Source organism: Melitaea cinxia, chromosome 6 (genome assembly GCF_905220565.1).
Source record: "Melitaea cinxia chromosome 6, ilMelCinx1.1, whole genome shotgun sequence".
Taxonomy (NCBI): Eukaryota; Metazoa; Arthropoda; class Insecta; order Lepidoptera; family Nymphalidae; genus Melitaea; species Melitaea cinxia.
Window position 1 is genome coordinate 3964453 of NC_059399.1, and position 26286 is coordinate 3990738.

The 26286-nt window shown below is 37.8% G+C and overlaps 1 protein-coding gene across 1 annotated transcript in view; it reads right to left on the reverse strand.

The window, feature by feature from the left end:
- The window catches only part of LOC123654203 (5'-3' exoribonuclease 1), a 34612-nt gene that overhangs the window by 2142 nt on the left and 6184 nt on the right, over positions 1–26286 (reverse strand). The window contains exons 12-30 of the mRNA XM_045590121.1: positions 25926–26099; positions 25544–25655; positions 23657–23835; positions 23226–23395; positions 22818–22964; positions 22464–22531; positions 21909–22120; positions 19282–19411; positions 17560–17687; positions 11837–12018; positions 10712–10910; positions 8915–9180; positions 7164–7307; positions 6569–6668; positions 5974–6045; positions 5732–5805; positions 4750–4831; positions 3172–3315; positions 1665–1786 (exon numbers count right to left, since the gene is read on the reverse strand). Of these exons, the coding sequence (XP_045446077.1) occupies positions 1665–1786; positions 3172–3315; positions 4750–4831; positions 5732–5805; positions 5974–6045; positions 6569–6668; positions 7164–7307; positions 8915–9180; positions 10712–10910; positions 11837–12018; positions 17560–17687; positions 19282–19411; positions 21909–22120; positions 22464–22531; positions 22818–22964; positions 23226–23395; positions 23657–23835; positions 25544–25655; positions 25926–26099 (2705 nt within the window). The remainder of the gene's footprint in view (positions 1–1664; positions 1787–3171; positions 3316–4749; positions 4832–5731; positions 5806–5973; positions 6046–6568; positions 6669–7163; positions 7308–8914; positions 9181–10711; positions 10911–11836; positions 12019–17559; positions 17688–19281; positions 19412–21908; positions 22121–22463; positions 22532–22817; positions 22965–23225; positions 23396–23656; positions 23836–25543; positions 25656–25925; positions 26100–26286) is intronic.

Here is a 26286-nt window from a genome sequence, read left to right on the forward strand (position 1 = left end):
CATCAGATCCCAGTTTCCTTATCGTGGTACTAAATTAGGGATATCTCTTTTCCAACAAAAAAAGAATTATCAAAATCGGTATATCCAGTAGAAAGTTATGCGGTATAATACAACGTAGGTCGACGAAAAAAGCGTCAAGTAAAAACGCATTATTAGATATAACTCGAAAAGTAGTTGTTAGATCTCAAATAAATTTAAATGGGAACAATTGACACACACCACCTTTCGATTAAAAAAAAATTTGTCGAAATCGGTCCACACGGTCAAAAGTTCTGATGTAACATACATAAAAAAAAAATACAGTCGAATTGAGAACCTCCTCCTTTTTTGGAAGTCGGTTAAAAAGTCAAAATAACCAAAGTTTGGTAGTAAAATAGTTTACTATTTGGCCCTGAATAAATATTAAAATAATATTAAAATTTAAAAATAATAAGTACACAACGCATATCAATCAAAAAAAAAAAAAAAAATCCATATTCATCAACATACCTATTATACACATTTTTATATTGTGACACTATTATTATTATTATTATTTATAACGGCATAACGATGTCGGCAAACAAGCGTCTGCAACACCAGAAGCATCGCAAGCGCGTTGCTTCTGGTGTAGCAGACCCTAATCCCAATTCTCCACAAGAACTCTAGTCACCTTACTCACCACAGGAACACAGCACTGCTTGAAAGCAGTATTATTTAGCTGTGATCTTCTGTAAGGTCGAGGTACTACCCCCGTCAAACCCAAATATTACAAATCGTATCGTGTATGTTATTACTCATACATTCATGTTTTCAAGTTGTATGCAATCAGTGTTAGAATCTTAGGTAATAATTATTTTACTAGGATCAATACTAGTACATTCATAATGATTGTAAGCTTTAAGTATTTAACAAGTGTTTACTATATTATCGTATGTAATTGTAAAGATATCACTGGTAGTCAAGGAGGATTAGTAATTTTTATTATTTACAAAATTGTTATATGTATGTATATGTAATTGATAAGATATTAAGGCATTGTATATTCATTTATTTTCATTTAAACTTTATTAACAACAATTTACAAAAAAAGAAACAATTGGAACTAAAAGCAGACTGCCCGGTGGCATTCTCTTCCAGTCAAAATTTAGGTCAAAAAGAAAATAAACAAATTAGCTCTAGACAACTAACTGTAGACTACTATATTTAGCAAATAAGTGTATACATACAGATTAACATATACATACAAACATACAGGATATTCGACTTCTAATTGCGTTCCCTCAAATAGGGATTCTCTAGAAGTTGTTCAACGTGAAAAAAATCGCTTTTTAAATTTTACCTTGTCTTAATACGATTGTTAAATACGACCTTCACTGACAACGTACGTCTGCAAATTATCCAAAACTAATTTTTTTTTGCCCTATAAAGCGTCGATAAAGTGAAATATTAATACTATTCGCACCTGAAAAATTCTTTTACTCAAAGAATATTTTTCATTCTAAATTATAGACGTGCTCACGCACTCACGAAAAGTATCATGCGGAACGAGTATATCAAAGTGGCACACATAAAGAACCCCCCATCCGAAGGAACGTAGTTAGGATTCGAACAATCTGTATACGTATACAAAATATATTGACATACATATATAAATCTTTCAATAAAATAATAAATATACTAACCGTTGACTAGACTGCACTTGCAAGGGCACGAAGGGCGTACTCAACTTGTCCGCGTTGTGCGTACTCTGTATCAGTGCCATGTTGAGACTCGGGTGACTGGGCGGCGGTATTGATCTTAAATTCTGTGGACAAGTGTTTAGTTGGTTAGTATTAGAAAACAGAATATTGTAACTTTTTATAGGATTCAATAATCACATCACATTGTTCACAGGTGAGGGGTGGGTAAAGTGTGACATTGAGTGACAAGGTTTTTGTAACATATCATTTTAACTGAGGTAGGGCACAGCAGGAATTTCCTGCTCAAAATATGGAGCAGCCCGACTGGGGTAGTACCTCGACCTTACAGAAGATCACAGCTAAATAATACTGTTCTCAAGCAGTATTGTGTTCCTGTTGGTGAGTAAGGTGACCAGAGCTCCTGGGGGGATTGGGGTTGGGTCGGCAACGCGCTTGCGATGCTTCTGGTGTTGCAGGCGTCTATGGCGCTACGGTAATCGCTTACCATCAGGTGAGCCGTACGCTTGTTTGCCGACCTAGTGACATTAAAAAAAAATCTATTTTAAATAACATACAATAACATTTGAAAATAATTGAAACATTCTTTTATTTTTGGAAAGGAAATATCCCTGGTGTGGTATCATGATAAGGAAATCAGGATTTGATGATCTGATGGAATCCCAGAGAAATCGAGGGAAGCTCTCGAAAATCCGCATAACTTTTTACTAGGTGCACCGATTTTGATGATTTTTAATTTAACCGAAAGCCGAAGATGTTTATCATGTGGTCACATTTAAATTTCATCGAGATTTGATTACAATTTTTGGAGTAATCTTTGATAATGCGTATTTACTTGACTATTTTTTCGTCTACCTACGTTGTATGTCGATATAATTGAAGTCGGTTTTTTCGTTTGCCTGCAAACACAATTATCATCACACTTAATTGACTGTGTCAAGAAATAGGGAGAGACGTGAAATTTTTAAATCATCGTGATGTAATTTATGGTGGCCCTTACAAGTAGATGTTATTCAATTATTTTTTTGGTTGAAGCGATATATAATAATAATAATAATAATCTTTATTTCGGGACTAGCCCATATAGTGTTAGTAACAATGATGCTTATAATCTAATGTTAGTACAATTACATTTAAATCATTAAATAATTACATTTTAATAAATTTTGAACTAACAATAACTATAATAATATATAATATATTGTTTGTAGTATGTATATATGTATATATAAGTATATTTATGTATTTATATGCGTATGTTTATTTTGCTTGTATTGTTTTATAGTCCTACCTCAACACTTACTTTTACTATTTTTTACGCCTTAAGGTTGACTGGTAGATAAGGCTGTACGGCCTTAAGTCCGCCTTTTGCGCAACGTGTTATCTTGATGTGTTGTTGTTTTTTTTTTTTTTGGAGTTGTGTAATAAAGTTTAAATAAATAAATAATAATATTTCTTAATATATAAAAAAGACGTTTAGTTTGCAACTTACATGCATCGGTGGAGGCGCATGCGACCAGGACGGCCCCTGCGGTAAATGTTTGGGGAAGCCGCGGTCGGCGGGGCCGAACTGTGGGAACGGGGGCATCGAAGACGACGACGGCATCACGGGCATCGCGGGCGTTGAGGCCTGGCTCTGGGGGCAACACAATATCATCTTAATATATATAAATCTCGTGTCACAATGTTTGTCCTCAATGGACTCCTAAACTACTTAACCGATTGTAGTCAAATTTGCACACCGTGTGCAGTTTGATCCAACTTAAAAGATAGGCTATATTTTATTTTGATATATTATGTTATTATTATATTTCAGAAAAAAATAAGGTGATACGAAGTTCGCCAGGTCAGCTAGTAATTATATATAAACTACGAAGCTAATTATTTTATGCATAAAACCTCACGCGAATGAAGTTTTAAAAAATAAAAATAAAAAGTCTTGCTTTTTTTTTAAGAAAATTTTCAAGATGGAGAAGAATTATAAAAAATCGCGGAAGATACATGGGGGTGATTCCACAACATACCAGGACCTAAAAAAATTTTGTGACATCAATTAAAAAAAGATTCAAGGCCCTGTTTCATGGGTTGTGGATAAAACTATTTGACGGATATTTAAAATAATTATAATTTTAGTAATAAATATCTTATAACTTACACTTACTGTTAATTTTTATGAAATAAAATTGTAACGCCGTACATTATGTTGGATTCCTATGTAATAAAATAATAAATGTTTATCATGAGCGGGATCAAAATCAGGCCTATTAGCAAATCAGCCAGTTGATATCACCATTGCACTATGCTATCAAAAGGAACTACATTTGGTTTTTTCTACAATTGAAATCACTACTTCAGTCTAAATTTCAGATGTTAAGTATTACTTTATAACTGCTCAAATGGGAACTAAATAGTTTTTAGGCAACTGTATCATTCTTGGTGTTTATATATTTGGCTAAGCAATCGCGAATTCAGTTTCCGCACATGATAATAATATGCTAATGGCATAGCTATAAAAATATTTATCGCCTAGGCGGTTAGGATTATATTGTGTGTGATACCGGACCACTGACAGGTTTGAGACGCCTATCTATTATTTACTAATATTTTTTTTTAAATCTATATAATACATAAGAAAAAAATTATATGTAAAACTAGCTGACCCGACAGGCGTTGTTCTGTCTCATCCTGTCAAACGCAAGAACATGTCGACTGTCCCTACGTATAATATCGAAATTGAAAAAAGGCACTTTACATTTTTTACGCTGAATGATTTGTTAAGTATCGGTATTGAGTATAAAAGCTCATGAAAAATGTGATTTTATGTGTATTTTATAGCATTTTCTCTTTTTTCTTTGAAAATATACATAAAAGGTAGTTTTTTCATGCAATAAAAAAAAATTGAAAATTTTCAGTTTCGATACTGTACGTAGGGATAGTCGATGTCATCATCATATGCGCGAAGTTCAAATAGTCTTTATATTTTCTTGTAATTTATCAAATAGGAATTCATTTCTATACTTTGCAGCTTTCGAAATAAGATTATACATACTTTAGAGATTTATTTAATTACCTTATACGAAGTACTTGTCCAATCCTTGTGCGGTTGAGGTCGATTGAACGAGTTGTCTTTACGCCAGTTTTGAGGCGGCGGTCTGTTACAGAAAAATTTAATACCATTAGTAAAATGTTATCACTTTCAATATTAGAACTATTTACTGTTCGAATATGTGATAAAAAAAAAAAAACAAAAAAAAAAACGGAAAAGTCGATAAATTATCAGTACTGATGATCTAAGAAAATATTAATATATACTACGAAAATCATTTTTGCGTGAGCTTATTTATAATAGCTAATACAAAAATATTTTTTTTTCTAAATAATTCGTTCGACATATACAGAGAAACTTCAATTAGCCTTTCATCAATGCAAATAAAATTCACGTTAATACTAATTAAGATTACAGTAAAGAAATAATCATACAAGTAATTTTTGTCACTAACTAACATCATAACCTTTAGTTACATGTTAAAATTTCACTAATACAAAAAAATATACATTATACATATCCAAATAAAAATAATATACAAGCGGGTATATATTTTAATGTTCACACGGGGATTAACGCGAACAAATTTTTTTTTAAGGTAAAATTTTTTAATTTTTTTTAAATTTTAAATTTTTAAATTTTAATTGAAAGCGTTAATCCCCGTGTGAACATTAAAATATAATAATGCAACGCGAAAGTTTAAAAGTTGTTTAAGCGGGTATATATTATATTTTCTCAAAAAATTTATTATCTATATCTTACCCGGAAAACAAATTCCAGAAGGGTTGATTAATGCTGCATGAAACATTACTAAGCACATTTTTATTTAAACATCTAGTAATAATTAAAAATCGTATTTTTCCATTATTTCTTTTACTCTTTAGTTATTCAAAAATTATCCAAAAATAAGTGCATCAAATGACAAATATAAAATCAAGTCGTAAAGAGATTTTTTTTATATACCTACTGTTATATACCTACAATAATATATATTTTAAATACTTACTTGTTCGGCGATGAAATGACCGGGTAGTTATTTTTGTTTCGCCAATTTTGACTCGGTTCATGATGATTTTGTACCTACAAATCACATTAATCATATTAATTATTAATTAACAATTTTTCTGTGTCCTCATATGAACATGGAAGATATACATCGAAAACATCAAAATACTCTTATTTTTATATATTGAATGTGGAGGATGATAAGCCGAGGGGGATATTTAGTCGTGTAATAACATTTTTTACCTTGTTATCCTTTTTATTGTTCTCAGTTTCACTTATTTTCAACAAGCTCCTTAGTAGATTTGTAGCACTATCCTGTAAAAAAAAAAAAAAACAAAATAAAATACTGATATATAAATTAGTAGCAATACTTTAATTTGAATATACTTAACACCATAACATTAATATTCAAAATACCGAATTATTCTGAACGTTGTTAGGTTAGGTTATCTATAGTCTAGTCGCGTTGAGTAAAGTCCTGTCTGAATAACTTACTTCAAGTGGTCAATTTGAATATGACGTTCTAATTTACTACGATTTAATTGGTCAAAGGGCGCGACTTAGCAAAGCGACAGCAATGACTCATAATTTTATTAATGCGAATAGACTATAAAAATCCTAAGCGATGCGACTATAATTTATTTTTAATGTTTTGTCTTAAAGGAAGTCTATTTCTAACTGTTTAAGTAACAACATCATCTAATAGTAACTGTAAAAGGAAAGAAGATTTATAATTACATTTTGCGATTGCTAGATTACAAAATAAATATTGTGACATATACGTTTAATTATATTATTTTCATGATATACTCCTAGGGTAAGAATTTTTTGAACTGACCTGCGGCTGCCCGTTTTTGATATTATTATTGGTCGTTACTGTTGGTTGTTGTGGCGTAGTCTTGTTTTCTGCTACAGGCGTCTTGATTTCTCTCGGGGGACTACAATAACATTTCTTATTGAATTTAAAAATATGAAATTTGCACACATCTTAGGACATTTGACCTTTATATAATTTATTGATTTACAATAGAAATATATATTCATGTATGACATTGAGAACAATCTCGTATTATATTACGCAATCTTTTTTTTTCATTTTTTGTAATAATAACAACAAAAGGTTATTATATAATAATGAGCAGAATTCGGAACCTTATTTAATAACAAATGTTTATAATAATTCTATAATAAAAAATTAGAGGGCACTGCCCATCTTTGTTGTTTTCTTAATAAAACTAAAATTTGGTTATGTTAATTATATATACTTTAAATATGTTTTCAAAGTCCTTCTACGTTTTGAATATATTGAGAAAAACAATGAGTTAAGATCCTTAAAAAAAAATTAAAATTTCTTATACATTCGATACATTCTAAATACTATAAATTAAGAATGAAAAACCAAGAATAAATCAATGAAGGTATGTTAGTATTACCTATAGCTCGCAAATGCTGAGTGTTGACCGTCTCGTCGTAGTAATGTAGGCGCATTGTACGTGAAGGGTTGGGTCTCAGAATCGTCGTTCGTTTCACGCAAATTGCGTCCGTATGATATGTTCAGGAGATTGTGGGGCAACATCCTGTACGTAAAATACACTTTATAATACAACAAAAAAGTGTATGCATACGTATCACAGTTTATTGTTTTATAGCTGTTTTGTGTACGCGTTCGTGTGATTTATTAATAACAACAAAAACAGGGCACTATTTGTTTTGCGTTACAAATTTACTCAGTATGTGAGTGTCGGAGCGTAGGGGCGTCGTCGTGTCTGAGTTTCGACTTGTCGGCGTGTAGAAGTGTCGGGATGTTGAAATGTTAGAGTTTCGGGTTTTCAGGTTGTTGTCATGTTTTCGAACCACATTCTGCCGACAGCAACATTGATATTACGCTCTTGCTTTTAATGGTGGTTGCTCAATGGTCAAGTTTGTCCTAGCCTGTACCATCCAACTGCTGAGCATAGGCTTCTACACATAAATATTTTTTTCTATGTAATTAATTTTAACATACTCTCTTAGGCACAGTGGGAAAATCCACAAAGATAAGATGTTAACAGGAAAAAAATATTCATACAAACAGGTACACATATCAGCGAGGTCAAACCCACGCGGCTGATGTCTTACATGCAGTGCTACACCAGAATGGTTATTTTATTAGAATATAAGTAAACTAGCGCCCCGCCGCGGCTTCACACAATGCTTTTACTAAATATACTACAGAATGTCTTTATTTATAGTGTGAAGCTAGCTTATAGCATGGTTATTAACATAATAATAATAACATTCAAATATGCGTCGTAATCTAACGACGCATGTCGTTGTTACAGAGTGCATTGAAGAAATACAGGTTCATTGCTCGTACCCCGTAGGTGATAGCGTGGTATTTTGTAGCCTATATGTTGACCCGACTTCTTAATAATATTCATGCCAAATTTGAAGTAAAACCATGCAGTACTTTTTGAGCTTATCTCGGACATACATACAGACAAACAGACAAAAATTCTAAAAACTATATTTTTGGCCTCGGTATCGATTGCAGATCACACCTCAAGTATTCTTTTTAAAAAAATATTTATATACAGTTTTGACTTTCCTACCATTTTATTATATGTGTAGATAACGAATACAAATGTTATATCATAAAATGTAATAAGAACTCTTTGACGGTTAGTAGGAAAGTGGACATAAGGTGCCAATCAAACCACTAATTGCAAATTCATGCGACGTTTCGATCCTTTATTGGACCATCATCACCTGATGATGTTTGATTGGCACCTTATGTCTACTTTCCAGCTAACCGTCAAAGAATACTTATAACAAACTAGCTGACCCGGCGAACTTCGTATCGCCTAACACAAACTTTATCGTATGGTATTAAAGTTCAAATTGACTTTTAAGTATTATCACAAATCTTTTGTATGGGAGTATAGAAAAGTGCTGTTTTTAGACTTTTTCAGGAAATTTAAATTTTTTTTTTTAGAATGTTTCTCTCCGTAAGAACCATCCTCGTACTTCAAGGAATATTTTAAAAAAAGAATTAGCGAAATCGGTCCAACCGTTCTCGAGTTTTGCGCTTAGCAACATATTCAGCGACTCATTTTTATATTATAGAAGAAGATGGACACAACGATAAATAATGTAATAAGAACATTCGCCAAATATTCGCGCGTGCAGCCGGTGGAGCAGTGACCTGTAGAAGCGCGGCTCGTCGAAGAGGTCGTGGGCGTGCGCGGCGGCGAAGGGCTCGTCGAACAGCACGAGGCAGGCGGCGCGCGGCGCGAGGCGCTCGGCCAGGCGCACGCCGGCGCCGGGCGCGCGCAGCACGGCCACCACGGTGCCGCGCGCGCCCGCCGGCGCGCCGTCGCCCGCCACGGCCACCACGCGGTCGCGCAGCCGCCACGCGCCCGCCGCCTCGTCCTCCGCGCCCGCGCCCGCCGCGCCGCAGTGCAGCTCCGCCTGCACACCGCCCACGATTACTATAACCGCTTTAGTCTGTTCAACTAGAAGAGATACCAAACGTAAACGAAGCCCATCATTTTTTTCGTAGCGACGACGTATCGAACAAAATATAGTCTATCTCTTTCTATCTCGTTCGTTTGCTATCTTCTGCACGTCTCTCAAGGTCGAACGATATTTTAACTGGCTTTGAAAACATTCGGATCGCGGACGATCCCTCGATTTTTTATATTATTGACGTGACAACGTCTTATAAATTGATTTGCCGGGTGACACTTCAAGAAACTGCGTTACGCTCCGCTCACGTTATGCGCTCACAATGAGAGCGAGTGAGAGGCACGCGGGCATGGTTAGCCCGCCTAAGAGCGAGAGAGACAGACATAAAAAGTGAATGAAATTCAGTGCGTGATTCTTTGTATAAATTAATGTTTTAAATATAATTCTTTGTATAAATAAATGTTTTAAATTGTTACTATTATTTCATCCTTCTTCCTACTATACGAATGAATATTCACATTAAAATTATTTTACCACTCAAAGTCATTATCACATAAAACTTTCGCCCGTATACCGACTTTACAGGCAACCAATTTTTTATTTTTATTTCATTCCGTGTCCTAAAGTGCTCGGGGTGATTTTTATATTTTAATAATTATTATTTAAGAAGTATCAAATCTTATACAAATAATTGTATTTAATTAATTATATTAAATTAAGTAATTATCAAAATATAAATATATTTTACATTTTAAAAATTTGTGTAAGTAAAAAAAAAGTTACAAAACCCTGCATAGTTGAATGACCTCGCATTTGGTTTGTTTACGTTTGGTATCTCTTCTCGTTGAACAGACTGTAGTTGACCTGTGGCGGAGCGGACTCCCCCAAGCGCGAGCTCCCGTAGTCTCCCGCGGGGTGGAATTCAACCCCAAGCACTCAGTCTACCGCACGGCGCTGACCTCGCATCGCCCGCGTAATATGATTCAATAAACGCGCACTACTTGAGACGTAATTTTTTACTTATAACTCACAAGTTTCAAATGTATGAACTAAGCTTTAATTTACTTTATAAAGAGCGTTGTACATGTGCGCATATCAATTATAAAATCGCGCTTGTTTCAGAAGTCACAATGTATACAATAGTCAACATGTCGAAAAATATAGTATTATGATACATGTGTCGTTGATTCTACTTATCTTTTTACCAATAGTTATTAGTAGATATACAGCAAAGTTTATTTTTTATGCTTAAAAATAGATAGTCTAGATTGCAAACGCTCCGTAACTAAGGGACTTGTACTTCATAATTCATTTAGAAAAACTAATCAAAATTAGTATCGAAGATGAACAAAGCAACGATAAAACTAAAAACAATATTTTTTTGGCAATAATATCCAAAGAGGACAACGATTCAGCCAAAAAATTGATCCTTATATAGTAAAAACTACCAATAATGAGATTGTATACAATTATCATTCAATTTCCAATCATTCATTAGCAAACTGTTGTCAAACAGTGTCATGAATCAACTCACCTTATAGAGCAAATTCCACTTGACTTGCAGCGTGACATTTTTCTCGGTACCCCGTAACTCTTCTAACTGTCGACTCAAGTCGTCCCACAGAGCTCTCATCTCCTCAGGCTCCAGCGCCTCAGTGCCACAAGGTCGTTTAGCAGCATTGGTGTGTGGCTGGCTCTTTAGCCACTGGACTATGTCCTGGGGCTTGTTCTTACTGAAAATACGAGATTTATACAGTGCAATTAAATGAAATAAAATAATTTATTGTCACAAAAATACATATGATTCAGCATCTTATAACAGTCCGATCCGACAGCTTAACGTGCTCTCCAAGACACGGTGGGAAGATCCATAAAACAGATATCTAAGCCGGAAAGAAATATTTGTAATAGAAAGAGCGGGTTATCGAACCCGCAAACTGCTACAAGGCGCACGCCACCACACCATAGCGGTTGTTACAAAAAAAAAAAACAATAACAAAGAGAAAACTGACAAAACATACAAAATGATTGTGTACAGTACAAAGGAAGTTATCTCAGCATAATTTGAAATGAGAGTGACATAATGCATAGTTGTTATTCAGACAGACGCAAAAAGGTCAAGGCGGTGGGGGTATTTAATCACTAGATGACCCAACAGACGAGGTCCTTTCTAGCGAAGTGTCTAACATGTGCAATTGAAAGAATCAATCGAGCAAATTGAATACATAATTGTTTACCGCAGGCCTAAATCTCTTAAGGACTTTGTCTAATCGGATAAAATCAATATACCCGTTCTCGAGTATTTTTATTTATATATAAAGTAGAGCAAGCTGTGTGGCTACGGCATTAAAGTATATAGCCACCCCCTCTCTTCCCGGTGTCCACTACCACCTTGGAACTTATAAAGCCGACCAATGGCGGGATAACCATTCAACTGATGGCTTTGAAACACACAGGCCGAAGACCGGCAGCAGCGTCTTCGGTGCGACAAAGCCAGCCCTGCGGTCACCAACCCGCCTGCCCAGCGTGGTGACTATGGGCTACACACATGGGTTCACATCATTTTTGATGCGAACTTGTGGAGGCCTATGCGCAGCAGTGGACTGCAATAGGCTGAAATGATGATGATGATGCTGATGAGAAAGTAGAGCATTTTTACCCGACTTCGTCAGGCCAGATATCGCTCTCGAAATAGACGTCCTGGTTGGGCGAAGAGCCCAGCTTGTCGAAGAAATCAGGGAAGTTTCGCGCGTAGTCCCGTACGAGCTGTACACATCGATCTGAATACAGCCACGAGTTGGTTATTTTGCAGCGTCGCGTGTAGCCAGTAATCTCCTGGTTCTGTGGAAGAAAAACCAACAAAAACAAATTGTATTTTCAATTTAATATCGTTACTTATATAACATGTTCATTTTTATCGAAGGTGTTCGTACTGCACCTAATATCACTTTATCGATGTTTTTGTAGGACTAAGAAAAATAGTATTGGACGGTTATGTAGAAGCATTTTCGCGCATTGTCTGTGAAAATTTACCGTAGTAATGTGTATTTTTTTTTTTGACAGCATCAGAAAGTAGAGATTTCAACGAACAAAAAATCCACCGAAATTTTTAAAAAAAGCTGGAATTTTGACGAGAATTTCCGATTGAAAATTAGGGTGATTTTTTGTTACTGAGCTGTGTTCGAGAGTAAAGGAAAGGTAAGTTTTCACCAAATTTCTTAAAAAATATATATATATGTCGGAGGAAGTAGTAAGAATGGAGTTGATTGCTGGTTACATGAAGACTATATCAATAAGCTTAGAAAATACTTTGTTAAATAATAATTATAATTTGTTTAATTTCTTAGATTTTTGTATTGTTTAAATTTAACTTAGTTTAAAAGTAATTTTTATAAAGACTTTATTATTGCACATTATGTCAGAGCAGAGGGTAGGCCTCGAGCGGGGTCGAGGCGCCATCTTAACGTTCAGTGGTGAGGGTAGATAGATATACGGTGATTGATCGCGGTGGATCATTATTATAAAATAGTTGTTGTTACGGTGTGGTTGGTTAATACTTTAGTGAAGTCAGATCGGTACCTTGAACCCGCTGCTCGAATTAATCGTTTAATTAGTGTTATAAGTTATTTGTTGTGTAAAAATATTCAATAAACTTTATAGTACAGTGAATACTTTGTTTTGTGCTGGCATTTAACCCAATGATGACGCCCACTAGACCTGCTACCACTAATGACGATGTCGACAAGACTAGTGTTTCTCCGACATCAGAAGTGGGATCGGTGCAAGCACAAAACGTGAACAGATCACCTGACGCGAGCGATGGTTGGCGCGCGTTATTTGAGGCACAACAAAATAGCATGCGACTACTTGTGGAAGCGCTTCGTAATCCAGTGGCTACTGAAGACGAGAAAATTACGCTGCCTGAGTTCCAACCGGAGAACGCAGACACGGATGCCCAGGCTTGGCTGGCGACTGCAGACATCTGCTTATCAGGGCGCGACATACAGGGAAGTAAATTAACCATTATACTTAGTAAGGCTATGAAAGGTACAGCAGCGACATGGTTCTCTCAGATAGCTTTTGTCAATATGAAGTGGGTAGAATTTAAAGATGTATTCCTTTCTCGTTTTGGTACATTAGAAACATGCTCAGCTACAGTTTTAAAAATGTTTAGTGGTAAACCGTTAGACGGTGAATGTCTCGCTGCATATGCAATTCGTTTGTTCACTTCAATTATGTCACGATGGGGTAATTTAGACAAGGAAGAAATAGTAGTATCCGTGATACTTGCACACATGGGACAGATTGAACCACGCTTGCAACGAAGTATTTTTTCCGAAGAAATAACTACCCGCACTAAAATGCAACGTGAACTTATGGCATTTTCATATCGCAAGCGCAGTTATAACGAAATTGCAAATAGTTCTACAAGTACTGCGCAGGACAGCAAACGTCCTAGACTAAATGTTACTTCTATAAAATGTTATGAATGTGGAAAACTTGGTCACAGATCTTACGAATGTTTCAGCCATACGTATGATAAGCAGCAAACAACTTTCGATCGGTCCAACACAGCCATGGCCGTAACAAAGCCCTCTGTAACGTGCTACAAGTGCGGCGTTGAGGGTCACGTGGCATCACGGTATTCAAAAACGGTGCCGGCTGTCAGCAGCAGCGCGATACCCGCCGCCTCAACAAGCTTGGTGAAACGAGTGAATATATGCGACGTGAGGCCTGTTACTGGCATGATCACTCAATTTGGTGAGGAGTTTTCATTTTGTTTTGATTCTGGTGCTGTGTGTTCCCTTGTGACAGAGAGTATTTCGCATAAAATAGTTGGTACATTACAACATTCATTTGTAATTTTGGTAGGTGTAGAAAAAGCTAGCGTGTTGTGTTATTTGCAAGTTCTCTCCCGGGTTACACTTTGCGGCCATGAAGTACAAATTTTATTTTACACTCTACCCGCATTACCTGAAGACGCATTGGTAAAGCGGTCATAGGTCATATTACGAACGGTCGCGCTGGCGGTTGCGGGTTCGATCCCCACATATGAAAAACATTTGTATTGGCCATACAGATATTTGCCGTGGTCTGGGTGTTTGTGCAATCCTAGTGGATTTCCCCACTGTGCCTCGGAGGGCACGTTAAGCCGTCGGTCCCGGTTGTTATCATGTACACCTGATAGCGATCGTTACTCATAGGAGGAAATATATCCGCCAACCCACATTTGAGCAGCGTGGTGGATTAAGCTCTGATCCTTCTCCTACATGAGGAAAGAGACATATGCCCAGCAGTGGGATGTTACAAGCTGAAGCTACCCGATGATTTCCTAAGTAGTGATATTTTGATTGGACGTGATTTATTAGCTTTGGAATTTTCTGTGCGTATATCGAGTGATAAACTTAGTATATTCAAAAGGTTTTCTCTTGTAAATGTGTCATACGGATATTTTAAATGATTGCAAGGCTCGATTATTACATTTCTTTAATTACTTTAAGGACTCGTTATTGAAAGCACGCCTACCAGCAGAGTAACGACATGTGAATTAGAAATTTAACTATAATGGATCAACAGCGTGGTGGCTGTGTGAGCCATATGAAAAACATTATAAAGTGGCGAGGTGGCCATTTAGATAATTAAAGAACTGTCTGTAAGGCGAGGTGGCCGAACAGACAATAAAAGGCGAGGTGGCCTGTATAGTGGCGAGGTGGCCATTTAGATACTTAAAGAACTGTCTGTAAGGCGAGGTGGCCGAACAGACAATAAAAGGCGAGGTGGCCTGTATAGTGGCGAGGTGGCCATTTAGATACTTAAAGAACTGTCTGTAAGGCGAGGTGGCCGAACAGACAATAAAAGGCGAGGTGGCCTGTATAGTGGCGAGGTGGCCATTTAGATACTTAAAGAACTGTCTGTAAGGCGAGGTGGCCGAACAGACAATAAAAGGCGAGGTGGCCTGTATAGTGGCGAGGTGGCCATTTAGATACTTAAAGAACTGTCTGTAAGGCGAGGTGGCCGAACAGACAATAAAAGGCGAGGTGGCCTGTATAGTGGCGAGGTGGCCATTTAGATACTTAAAGAACTGTCTGTAAGGCGAGGTGGCCGAACAGACAATAAAAGGCGAGGTGGCCTTATAAACTATATAGGGGCGAGGTGGCTATTTCATTAATATTGGGTCAGTTTAGTAAACAGCGTGGAGGCAATTTATTATACAAATTTTGACATTCGTTGAGATTGAGAATTTAACGTTTATCAGACTATATTGGAGTAGAAGATGATAATGACCATATTCTATTCGGTCAGGAGTGGCCGAACCATGTTACCCAAATTTGTTTCTCTCTTTACAGATAATGATGTTGTTCGCCCTTCAACATCACACGAGGACGTGTGAAGCGTCAGGACGGCCGTGTCGGAGGAAGTAGTAAGAATGGAGTTGATTGCTGGTTACATGAAGACTATATCAATAAGCTTAGAAAATACTTTGTTAAATAATAATTATAATTTGTTTAATTTCTTAGATTTTTGTATTGTTTAAATTTAACTTAGTTTAAAAGTAATTTTTATAAAGACTTTATTATTGCACATTATGTCAGAGCAGAGGGTAGGCCTCGAGCGGGGTCGAGGCGCCATCTTAACGTTCAGTGGTGAGGGTAGATAGATATACGGTGATTGATCGCGGTGGATCATTATTATAAAATAGTTGTTGTTACGGTGTGGTTGGTTAATACTTTAGTGAAGTCAGATCGGTACCTTGAACCCGCTGCTCGAATTAATCGTTTAATTAGTGTTATAAGTTATTTGTTGTGTAAAAATATTCAATAAACTTTATAGTACAGTGAATACTTTGTTTTGTGCTGGCATTTAACCCAATGATGACGCCCACTAGACCTGCTACCACTAATGACGATGTCGACAAGACTAGTGTTTCTCCGACATATATATATATTTTTTTTCATTTAAAAGAAAAAAAAATAATCAAAACTAAAGTGTTTTGAATTTTTCACATGAATTTTGAGGTTATGTGAAAAAAAGTCTTAATACATAATTGTGTTTGCTCGCAAACGAAAAAAAAAACCGACTTCAATTACATCGACCAGTAATACAACGTAGATCGACGAAAAAATAGTCAAGCAACTACGCGTTATTAAAGATTACTCAAAAAGTAGTTATTCAATCATTACAGCCTATATAGTCCACTGCTGGACATAGGCCTCCACAAGTTGACGCCAAAAATAACGTGAACTCATGTGTTTTGCCCATAGTCACCACGCTGGGCAGGCGGGTTGGTGACCGCAGTACTGACTTTGTCGCACCGAAGGCGCTGCTGCCCGTCTTCGGCCTGTGTATTTCAAAGCCAGCAGTTGGATGGTTATCCCGCCATCGGTCGGCTTCTTAAGTTCCAAGGTAGTTGTGGAACCTTGTTATTAGATCTCAATAAAATTTATATGTGACCACATGATAAACATCAGCTTTCGATTAAATTAAAAATTATCAAAATCGGTATACCCAGTAAAAAGTTATTACGGATTTTCGAGAGTTTCCCTCGATTCCTCTGGGATCCCATCATCAGATCCTAGTTTCCTTTTCACGGTACCAAACTAGGGATATCCCCTTTCCAACAAAAAAAGAATTATCAAAATCGGTACATCCAGTAGAAAGTTATGTGGTATAATACAACGTAGGTCGACGAAAAAAGCGTCAATTAAAAACACATTATTAGATATAACTCGAAAAGTAGTTGTTAGATCTCAAATAAATTTAAATGGGACCAATTGGCACACACCACCTTTCGATTAAAACAAAATTTGTCGAAATCGGTCCACACGGGCAAAAGTTCTGATGTAACATACATTAAAAAAAAAAAAAAAATACAGTCGAATTGAGAACCTCCTCCTTTTTTGGAAGTCGGTTAAAAAGTTGTAGATCTTTTTACCACCTACAACTTTGCCGTACACACGTACGTTATAGCTTTTTTCCATAGGATTTGTAGTTTAGCCGGAAATCGAGATAAACCGGGGGTAACCCTATCACTTCACGACCTCAGATCGCCCGTAATTTATTTTTCCTTTCATTTTCGTTGTATTCTCTTCTTTATGCAATCGGTTTAATTTTACTTTAATAATTTAATCGGTTTCATTTTACTTTGATAATTAATTTTTTTCACTTTTTATCATTTTAAAAACACTTGTCTATAAAGGGGTCACGTAATGGAATTTTTTTTCTAAAACACAAGATTTGGCATCAACCAACCACATTTAATGTGATAAAAAAATAGGAATTTGTGAAAAGTGAGATATGAAAAAATTAGAATGACAAAATGTGTAACCATAAATTATGTAAGTTGCATATGAGCGATTCAATGATATCAGAAAGTTCACAAACCTTTTTATTAAACTTCAGATTAAGTCCAATGTTTACTTTGTTTTGAGTTTCGGTGGGCAAGTCGTTCCTTTCCCCCAGTATAAGGAGCACGGTTCCCGTTATGCGAGACAGCATGTGATTTGATATACCTGAAACATAATCTCCAGTTAGTTAGTGTTTTTGGTACAAAATATCACAATGCTGCGGCAAACTGCGCGGCGACGTTTTAGGAAATTAAAAAATAGAAGTGAAAATTGAGGTGGAGTGTAACAGTCAGGGCAAATCTTACTGCAAGTATTTTCGGACGGTTGTAATTATTTAAAATTAGACTTGTTTACTGGCTTTATCCATTTAAAAAAGTACAGCGTGTAAGTAAACGTCGGTCTGCGCGTGTATGTACGTGTGTGTGCGTGTGTGTATGTGGGAGTGTGTATATGTGTGTACGTGTGAGTGTATATATGTGGGGGGGGGGGCAGTTACCGCAGGCGGCGGCGGCGTAGTGCGCGGAGCGGTAGGCGGCGGCCTGCGCGTGTATGTGCGTGTGTGTGCGTGTGTGCATGTGTGAGTGTATATATGTGGGGGGGGCAGTTACCGCAGGCGGCGGCGGCGTGGTGCGCGGAGCGGTAGGCGGCGGCCTGCGCGTGTATGTGCGTGTGTGTATGTGTGAGTGTATATATGTGGGGGGGGGGCAGTTACCGCAGGCGGCGGCGGCGTGGTGCGCGGAGCGGTAGGCGGCGGCCTGCGCGTGTATGTGCGTGTGTGTATGTGTGAGTGTATATATGTGGGGGGGGGGGCAGTTACCGCAGGCGGCGGCGGCGTGGTGCGCGGAGCGGTAGGCGGCGGCCTGCGCGTGTATGTGCGTGTGTGTATGTGTGAGTGTATATATGTGGGGGGGGGGCAGTTACCGCAGGCGGCGGCGGCGTGGTGCGCGGAGCGGTAGGCGGCGGCCTGCGCGTGTATGTGCGTGTGTGTATGTGTGAGTGTATATATGTGGGGGGGGCAGTTACCGCAGGCGGCGGCGGCGTGGTGCGCGGAGCGGTAGGCGGCGGCCTGCGCGTGTATGTGCGTGTGTGTATGTGTGAGTGTATATATGTGGGGGGGGGGGGGCAGTTACCGCAGGCGGCGGCGGCGTGGTGCGCGGAGCGGTAGGCGGCGGCCTGCGCGTGTATGTGCGTGTGTGTATGTGTGAGTGTATATATGTGGGGGGGGGGGCAGTTACCGCAGGCGGCGGCGGCGTGGTGCGCGGAGCGGTAGGCGGCGGCCTGCGCGTGTATGTGCGTGTGTGTATGTGTGAGTGTATATATGTGGGGGGGGGGCAGTTACCGCAGGCGGCGGCGGCGTGGTGCGCGGAGCGGTAGGCGGCGGCCTGCGCGTGTATGTGCGTGTGTGTATGTGTGAGTGTATATATGTGGGGGGGGGGCAGTTACCGCAGGCGGCGGCGGCGTGGTGCGCGGAGCGGTAGGCGGCGGCCTGCGCGTGTATGTGCGTGTGTGTATGTGTGAGTGTATATATGTGGGGGGGGGGCAGTTACCGCAGGCGGCGGCGGCGTGGTGCGCGGAGCGGTAGGCGGCGGCCTGCGCGTGTATGTGCGTGTGTGTATGTGTGAGTGTATATATGTGGGGGGGGGGGGCAGTTACCGCAGGCGGCGGCGGCGTGGTGCGCGGAGCGGTAGGCGGCGGCCTGCGCGTGTATGTGCGTGTGTGTATGTGTGAGTGTATATATGTGGGGGGGGGGGGCAGTTACCGCAGGCGGCGGCGGCGTGGTGCGCGGAGCGGTAGGCGGCGGCCTGCGCGTGCGCTCGCGGTATCGGCTCCTGCTGCTCGCGTACGCTCAGCTTGATGCGGCCGCTCCGCGGCGCGTCCGAGCTCAGCACCTGGCGCACAACCACTGGCGTAAGGACTGGCGGAGCTCGTCCGACCGCTCGTGCACGAGTTCAGTGACAAACACACGTACAGGAGGAACATATATATTAACACATTATAGTATATTCACTTAAATCTTTTAAATTAAAACATTTTCAAGGAATCACGTGACTCCACTCGCCGAAAGTGTGACTTAACGTGACAGAGAAAGAGAAATAGGGAAGCGCTCAGAGAAAACTTCAAGAATAAGGTCACTCCACTGTTCGCATGTATACGAAAAAAAAAAATAAGCGAGATACTTGCATATTTACCCGGAAATGGCATCATCACTGTTGCAAAACCACCTGACAGAAGTTGAGATGTGGCTGACAACTAAATCCTAACAGCAAGATGCTAGTGTACAAAACCACCATAAAACCAATCTGGACTTACGGAATCCAACTGTGGGCACGATCAGCAACAGTAATATAGATATTCTGGAGAGATTCCAGACCAAAACTCTGAGAACAATGTTTGGTATCCCTCATTGTATAAGTAATAGATAAATATACCTCGACCTCAGCCTAAAAACAGTTCGATAGGAAATAACTCAAAACAGCCTGAAATACCAGGAGAAACTGACCGTCCATGTAAACAAACTGGCAACGTTCTGAGCGGAGAAGACGCTCTTCAGCATATCCGGCTAAAAAGAAGTAACATACCGAGCCTACATAAAAGATTTACCACTTGAAATCAAGAGTCGTGTGAAAAGTTTCACACAAGTATGGCTCTTGAGGAAAACATAAACTAAGAAATCAAACAAAAAAGTGGCTTATTGTTGGAAAACAGATTACCATGAAGCACTAACATCAAAAAAAAAAAAAAAAAAAAACTTGCACATTTGATGCAAAGTTATGCTTTTATGCGGTTAAGATGAAACTGCTGCTTCGACGAAGAGTGCAATCGTAAAAATGTGACGGTATCAAAGAGTTCTCATATAAATTGTAAAGACAGTAAAAAAAAGCACATAGAGCCAACGTCTCTAATTATATTTAAGGTACTCGTCAAAGGTCCCAAATCATCAGTAAGTTTGGGATATTTGACAATGCGAATTACCGGGCTTTGGATGGATCAAGTGTCTGGAGTTGATATTGAGGAGTCCAGGGGTCCGAACACTCCGCATCGGATAGACCTGAGTTTTATAAATCAGCAATCGATGACCCGATATGAAATACCGTCCCGCCCTGTTTAGAACCACGAGCATTTTTGTAGCCTTGCCAGTTTAGCTTTGCTCTTTAAGTGACCCCGTAATCGGACCTCGTTTGTTATTATCCCGAGGATTCCAAGATTTCAGGATTTAGGAGGAAATACTTTTATTTATGTTTAGGGATGTGTTCTGGAAATTCTGCATTATTTTACGTCTGTTTTTCGCGGCGATCATCTCAATACTAAAAACGTCCCGTAGCTAAGGAGGTACGCGCTTAGCTATCGGCGTCGAACTATAGGCTAGGAAATCAGGCTAAACGGTCTACTTCGCTCTCGTAAACGGTAGCATATCAATACAAAGAATAATCCATCTCCTCCGCAAAACTTAATAATCCATATATTGTTTTAAATTTCCATGGTTGTTAACATTATTTGGATTCGTTTCTTCGGGATTTACACCACATGAAAAGGCACCAGTTACGGAGGCAGGTAGTAGATAGACAGCCAGTATTTTTGCCGTATGTAAAGGGAGTGACGGATAAGGTCTCAAATATCTTAAAAAAGTATGCAATTAAAACTATCTTCACTCCTTTGAAAAGGGTATCGCAATGTCTACGATCGCCCAAAGATAGTTTTCCGTTGGAAAAACCTGGTGTTTATAAAATCGACTGCAGTTGTGGTATTTCATATATCGGCCAAACAAAGCGCACAATAGCATGCCGTATAAAGGAGCACATAAAAGCGGTCAAAAACAACGATACGCAAAAATCGGCCATCGCTGAACACTTGATACAGTCGGGCACAAATCACTGGATCGAGTTGCATAATCTTCAGATTATCTCAACAGAACGCCACAACATACTGAGAATGGTCAGGGAAGCGATTGGAATTATCAAACACAAAAATTTCAATCGTGAGGATGGGTTTAAACTGTCGAGTATCTGGAGTCCAGTGGTTCGTTTGTGTCAGGACAACGGAAGACGAAAAAGTGCCGTTTCGCGTATGGATACAGTGGTGTCGTGTGTCGAGAACAGGTTCGAGTGAGTGGTGAGTTTGCAGACAGTGGTACCGGTATCGAGCGTAATAGAAGACCTAGACGGAGGGTAGACCGATATGTCTGCCCATAACATCTACCCGCAATAATCAAACAGTTCTTCCGTGACCATGGCGCATGCAACTGCGCCGAAATATCGGAGCCTCAAATATAAAAAGGTACATGGTGTAAATCCTGAAGAAACGAATCCAAATTAATAATCCATCTCATTCACTTTACAATACCAGTAGAAATAATTAGGAATCGGCGATGCGGTGCGCGCTACTCACGGTGGCCTCGCAGCCGTAGTACGGGCCGCGCGTGAGCAGGAACACGCGGTCGCCGGGCGGGTAGGCCTGCTGCGGCGTGCGGTAGCGCAGCGGCGGCAGCAGCGCGGCCGGCAGCGCCGCCAGGGTCGCCTGCAGCGCGTAGCCGCACGGAACCGAGCTCCACTGCTCCTCTAGCGCCATGCTCACGTTGTCTTGGATCACGTATTTGTACCCTGAAATAATAAAGACGTGCTAATCTTACGAAAAGAACTTGTATCTTAACAGTGAATATACTTTTTATTATGTATTTTACACATTTTAACAAACTAAAAACTAATTGTCAATAATAATTTGTTACATTAATGTATGTCAAAGATCTCAAATTTACTAAATCAGACCTTTGATATAATATCTAGATAATCCTTATTTAATAATTTTTAAAAACAACAATACATTTTAATTTGTGAATCTCTTTTCGATCAGTACTGTAAATATGTTAAAAAACAACAATTTCAAAAAGTTTAAAATCCTTTTACTTTACAAAGACATGTATTATTTTTTATTGTTAATCCTTACCTTTTAAATTCAGTGCGTGAATAATAACTTTCACATCTCCCAATTCTATGCCAAGACGATTCATATTGCTGCAATAGAAAAGTTTATTGTAAGCACAACTTCAATACTACATTTGGTGACTTGAAACAATATTGTTTTTGTAATAAACATTTTATTATAAAACATATTTCACTAAGGCTCAGGCACCCAACACCTACTATTCCCTTTACTCGTTAACTGTAATACCTACGCACATTCGCGCCTATTAACAGACTTCGTTCGTCGTTTTCACACAAACTTGCACGCACATCTAAAAGCCATAAAAACCAAAATCTGATACACAAATTACACATGTGTTAAACTAAAGATACACACTGCTCAATAATAGTAGAACGTTCAGATATCCACTGCTTGTGCAAGTTGCCCACGTTTAATTCTTTTGAAAATTGTACTCCATCCAAATTGTTGTTTTGCTTGTCAATGTGGTGAAGACGCATTTTCTCATTTGACACTGAGATAACTCTGGAAATTGGGAATACAGATTAAAATATAAATTTAATATTATAAATAAAAACAAGTTTTAAGAATTCCATTGTAATTACATTTATACTAATACCATACTTAGGACTTAATTGTTTGTTATAGTACTTTACCGATTTTAGATCTACAGTTGTAATTAAAAATGATTTTAAATTCAGTTAAAAAGATGGACGAATTGCTAAATTATATGACACACTATGCATAATTTTTTCAAAAATTTCTGAGGAATTAAATATAACTTACTTAGCCTGGGTAAGATGAGGCCAGCTCACCCAAATAACTTTGCCCAATAACTTCTGAGCAATTTCCTCGAGCGGTGGATCTATACTCTCCGTGGGTATTATTTCCACTATCATGCTACTGTTGCGAGATGGCTGGTCAAATACTTTAACTTTGCAGGCTTTTAAACTAGCCTAAAATATATAAAAAACTAGTAACTACTAAGTACTAATTTAAAGGAAATTGATATCAAAATCAATCTCAGATTGATAAAATTCAAAAATTATTCAGAAACAGTAACAAAACAATTAATTTATTACATAAATGTATTCATTATACAAAAGCTTAAATCAAAATTGTGTATTTTTTATTCTTACTAAATATAGTAAGTCACAAAGTCTACACATTTAAACTTGACCTAAGTAATACATAGAAACTTTAAGTATATAATGTACCTTGTACTTTAAATGTCTCATTGTAGGGAAGCCGGGATACAATAGATCCCTATCAACGTTTGGCAACATTCCTTTCTTCAATTGATCAACAGGAACGTCCAGTTCTTGCCTCCAGACCTCTACTTGTTTCGCATGGTTTTCAGGTATCGTTGAGAAAAATTCTGGAGCTACTAATGGACCTGTGAAACAATATTACTTTATATAATAGATATATTAGCTCAATCCACCACACTGCTCCAACACGTATTGAAGGATATATTCCCTACTATGATTAAGATCGCTATCAGGTGATCATGATAACAACCGGGATCAACGGCTTAACATGCTCTTCAAGGCACGGTGAACAGACCCACGAGGGCTAACGACCAGACGGAAATAAATATTTGTATAAACAAAATATCCACTCCGAGCGTAAATCGAACCCGCGACGTGTTTAGGCGCCGCCGATACAGCACACGCACCATTACACCATAGCGGTCGTCGTGATTGTCTTAATAATCTTTCAAATTTTTTAACACAACCTGAAAGCAAGTGTGTAGTTTAAAAGTATCTTTTAACTCTTCTCTTAGGTCCATCTATACTATATTATATTATTACCAAAATGAAAGATATATATCTTGGAATGTAATTAATAAACTTTAACTACTGATATTATTTTTGGGGAAGACACTGTGGCCTGTAACACAGCTTTTTTAAGCGAGCGCGGGTCGCAGGGTTTCTAGATAAAGTAACATACATAATTTGAGCAAAATAAAAACTTTTTTATTATTTATTTATTATTTTACCAGAAAAATGCTACGTTTCAAAGTATAGTTCGCGTCATGTAAAAAGCACGCTGGCCTTGAAGCTGCACAGAAGCGATTTATCGGTCTATTTGGTGGTATATGGGGTAAACGGTAAAAAAAAATTGTAATTTTGTAAAGTGATAATTATTATACTTATTTAATCCGAATTATTCGCACTAGTATTTCTAGTATTTTTAACAGACTTACTAAAAAGAAGGAGGTTCTCAATTCGACTGTATTTTTTTTTAATGTAATTACTTCAGAACTTTTGACTGGGTGCACCGATTTCGACAATTTATCCCTTAATCGAAAGGTGATGTGTGTCATTTGGTCCCACTTAAATTTATTTGAGATCTAACAACTACTTTTCGAGTTATATCTAATGATGCGTTTTTACTTGACTATTTTTTCCTCGACCTACGTTGTATTATACCGCATAACTTTTTACTGGATGTACCGATTTTGATGATTTTAAATTTAATCGAAAGCTGATGTTTATCATGTGGTCACATTTAAATTTCATCGAGATCTAATAATAAGTTTTTGAGTAATCTTTGATAACGCGTATTTACTTGACTATTTTTTCGTTTACATACGTTGTATTACTTGTCGATGTAATTGAATTCGGTTTTTTCTGTTTGCGAGCAAATACAATTATTTAATGTACCTACCAATGATCATTATGCGAAGCCGCGAGTGAAAGCCTAATTAAAAAATAAAACAGTAGTACTTTTGTGCACGAGTATACCCGTTATACCACTAATTGACACAAGCTGTATTGTAACGGAAAAAAATTGAACTGCAAACAGCAGGAACTTGTTCTTTACTTACTTATATAAAAACTTTATAAATTACTTATGTTTAGTGTGCTAACCCAACTTACTACTTACAAAAACTATAAAAAAAAAGTTTAATACAATATTATTAAACTCAAGTACGATTGAATACATTATGTTAAATATAATGAGGTATGTTTTTCTGTTTAATTTTTACCCCAAATATATATAAAGTGTAATTATATAGCACAATATTTTAAGATGTTTTGTTATGTTAGTAATGTAAGACTGAAGGATGTTGTATTTACTCAGAGTTGTTATATTACCTAAGTTTTCCGATGTCCTAGTATATACAAGCATAGGTCCGTGAGTATTACGCTTTAGCTCCTCTTCGGTCAATCTCTGATAGCAGGGCGCCATTGCTGATAGAAGGTTTGTCTGTAACACAAAATGTTATATTATTAAACGGCTAAAATAACCAAACAAAATAAGATTTAAGTTTTTTATCTGATATTAGATAAATCAAGAATACAAAGAATCTTCAATTTTCTAGCATTATAAATTTTTAAAGAAAATAATCGCTAAATGTGACTCTAAGACAAGTTTTTTTATATTTTGTTGTTTCTTACGGAATGTTTAATAAAGAAAATTGCTCTGAAAGATTTTTTTTAAAAAAATTACAAGAAGACCTCAGTCAACAATACAAACCTCATCTATAAAAGGTATTAATACAACAGCTTCCCAACTATTTTTCTTCCCGTTCAGATCAGTTTCAAAGTGAACGGGATAGTAGTGTACAATGGGTGAATCCTCATCAGTCATCAAATCATGGAACGGTGATGGTAGTAAATGTTTGCTTGCCGCTGGTAACACTGCCAACAGCTAGAAAAATATATAATTTAATATAATTGTATAATCTTCCATGTATGCCTTCCAGATCCCCAACACAGGAGTAAGTTCTCGTGGGTTTAGTATGAGGCATTTATGATTATTTTTACATGATTGACAAAAATCAGTTTAAATAAAATTGTAAAATATTCTACAAATCATGTTTTATATTTCTATACGA